Here is a 2515-nt window from a genome sequence, read left to right as displayed (position 1 = left end):
ATGGGCGACCCGGCGTCAACGGAGGGCAAAACCTCCTCTTCCTCCTTCGGGTACGAGAGCGACGACGACGACGAGGCGGAGTGCAAGGCTGCCTGCCCCGGGAGCCCCCGCGGGGGGTGCCCCGGCGGCGCGCCCCGCGCCCGCGGCGCCCGCGACGAGGCGCATTATATCAGCACGCACGAGATCCAGCTCAGCGAGGTGGACCACGACATGGACTTCGACGCGGGGCTGGCCGCCCGCTGGGACTTTGAGGACAACAACGTGATCTACTCCTTCGTGGACTACGCCTCCTTCGGGAGCGACGAGACCCTCGGGGACACGCAGACGGAGGAGGACAATAGCTGCTACCTGAGCACGACCACCAGCGACCCCAATAATCAGACGGACAGTATCGATAATACCAGCAGCACGGAGATCGTCAGCATTAATTCCGAAAACGATACCCCCGGCACGGACAAATGCGCCAGCTCGGAAGAAAGTCAGTCCAAGCACCCCAGCGACACGAGTGAGAATCCTGCAGGCCAGATTCTCCTATCAATCAAACCGACTTCCAGGGCTATAAATGAGTCTAGCAACGTGCACGAAAAGCAAAACATTATTTATGCTGCCAAGCATGAAGGCGACATGAGCCTCCGTGTCTCCACAGCTCCTGAACGCAATTCAAGTTTAAAACAAGACGCGATCCATGACCATGCAAAAAAATTTATTGCGGTCCCCGCGCGTCTGCAAACCAGGTGTGGAGCCATAAAGGCAAAGGAAGTGGGGGAATACTCGAGCGGCGCCTCCAGCGCCGTCAGCGAGCTCGATGATGCCGACAAAGAAGTGCGAAACCTGACTGCCAGGGCTTTCCGCAGCCTGGCTTACCCCTACTTCGATACCCTCAGCTTCGGCTCCCGAGCCTCTTCCGCCTCCCTGTCGGACAATGCGCTGGGCATCAACCGCTGGTCCACTTACTTGGACCTCAAATGCAGCAGCTTGGGGCCGAAAGCCGAGCAGAGCCTGCTGCGCGGCCCCGGCGGCGGGCAGCTCTGCGTCCGCTCCAACAAGTCGCAGACGAAAGCCCTCGAGTTCGTGGTCAGCAAGCTCGACGGGGAGATCGCGCACGTCGAGGCGCCGCCGCTGGCGGCGGGCTCCCGCGTGGTGACCCTGCTGGAGAGGCTCCATGTCGGCGGGNAGCCGCCGGGCCACGACGGCGGCAGAGCGGCGGAAACGCCGGAGGGGGCCAGCAAGAAGTCCAAATTCGCCTCCAGCCTCCTCAAAAACGTCATCTCCAAGAAGATGCAGCTGGAGCACGAGTTCAAGATGGAGCGGGGCGAGATCACGGACACATCGTACAGGGGTCTGTCGGGCGCCTTGTGCGGCAGCCGGGAGCCGGAGCCCGGCGGCGGCGGCCGCGAGAGGCCGCGGGAGGGCGGCGTGCAGCGGCAGAGCTCCCGGCACTCGGAGGGCAGCTCCGACTACACCGTGCTGACGGCCGAGGAGGCGGGCGAGGCGGGCGGCAGCAGGTCGCCGGCCTCCAAGGCGTCGACGCCCCGCGAGGGGAGCCGCAGCCTCGACAGAGCCCTGCCGGAGGAGGCGTGCGAGGTGAAGAGGGGCGCCTCGGAGGCCATCAGGGCCACCTTCCTCCGCAGCCAGAACAGCGCCTTCAGGTCCTGGAAGGAGAGGGAGGCGGAGAAGAAGGAGGAGAGGGCGCCCGTGGGGAAGCTGAAACTCCCCTCCCGACATGACTGGAGGGCCGACCTGGGCGAGATCTCGGCCGGCAAGTCCACCAGGATGTCCCGGCTGTTCGTGCCCACCATCCAGCACGGCGCCAAGGAGAAGGAGCCCGGCAAGCAGGCGACCAAGTGCTCCACGGCCGCCGCCTCCGCCGCCGCCATAAAGCCCAAAGCCCCCGAGATCAAGATCAGCCTGGGCAGCGTGCAGCAGCCCAGGGACCCGCCGTTCAGCATCGCCCAGCTGCTCACGCCGCAGCTCGCCCCCGCCGCCCTGCCGCGGCCGCCGGACGAGGGCCGGGGCCCGCAGCAGAAGCCGCTCAAGGGCGACGGCGCCGACAAGGTGCCGCAGTTCCTGGTGCGCGACGTGAGGGACGGCAAGCACAAAGCCCAGGGGCCCATCCACCAGGTGAGGGACGTGCGGAAGCTCCTCAAGAGCTCCTACAGCTACGACTCGGGGGATAACAGCAGCGACAAGGGCAGCGTCGCCTCCGACCAGGGCGGCTCCGAGCAGAAGCCCCGGCAGCTGGTGATCGCCGGCATCCCCCGGCCGCTGTCCCCTGTGGTCATCACCTGCCAGGCCGTCAGCAGCAGCAGCACCAAGGCCGCCGAGACGGGGGCCAAAGCGGCGGCGGGCAGGGTGCTCGCCTGCCCGCCGGAAGGCACCATCCTGGTGCACCGCACCTCCGGGCGGCTGCCCGTGGCCACCATCGCCCCCAACAAGAGCGACCCGCGGCAGCCGGCCGTGCTGAAGATCGTCTCCAAATCCGCCGCGCCCTGGCGGCACCAGCCGCCGCCGCAGC

General features: G+C 66.7%; 1 protein-coding gene across 1 annotated transcript in view; it reads left to right on the top strand.

Annotated features, from left to right (window-relative positions):
* CUNH4orf54 (chromosome unknown C4orf54 homolog) overlaps positions 1-2515 on the top strand; it is a 4657-nt gene continuing 2142 nt past the window's right edge. The window contains exon 1 of the mRNA XM_026078390.1: positions 1-2495. Coding sequence (XP_025934175.1) covers positions 1-2495 — 2495 coding nt within the window. The remainder of the gene's footprint in view (positions 2496-2515) is intronic.

Source organism: Apteryx rowi, unplaced genomic scaffold, assembly GCF_003343035.1.
Source record: "Apteryx rowi isolate R43461 unplaced genomic scaffold, aptRow1 scaffold_48, whole genome shotgun sequence".
NCBI lineage: Eukaryota > Metazoa > Chordata > Aves > Apterygiformes > Apterygidae > Apteryx > Apteryx rowi.
The sequence above is the reverse complement of the archived record's forward strand: the minus strand, read 5'-3'. Positions and strand labels throughout refer to the sequence as shown.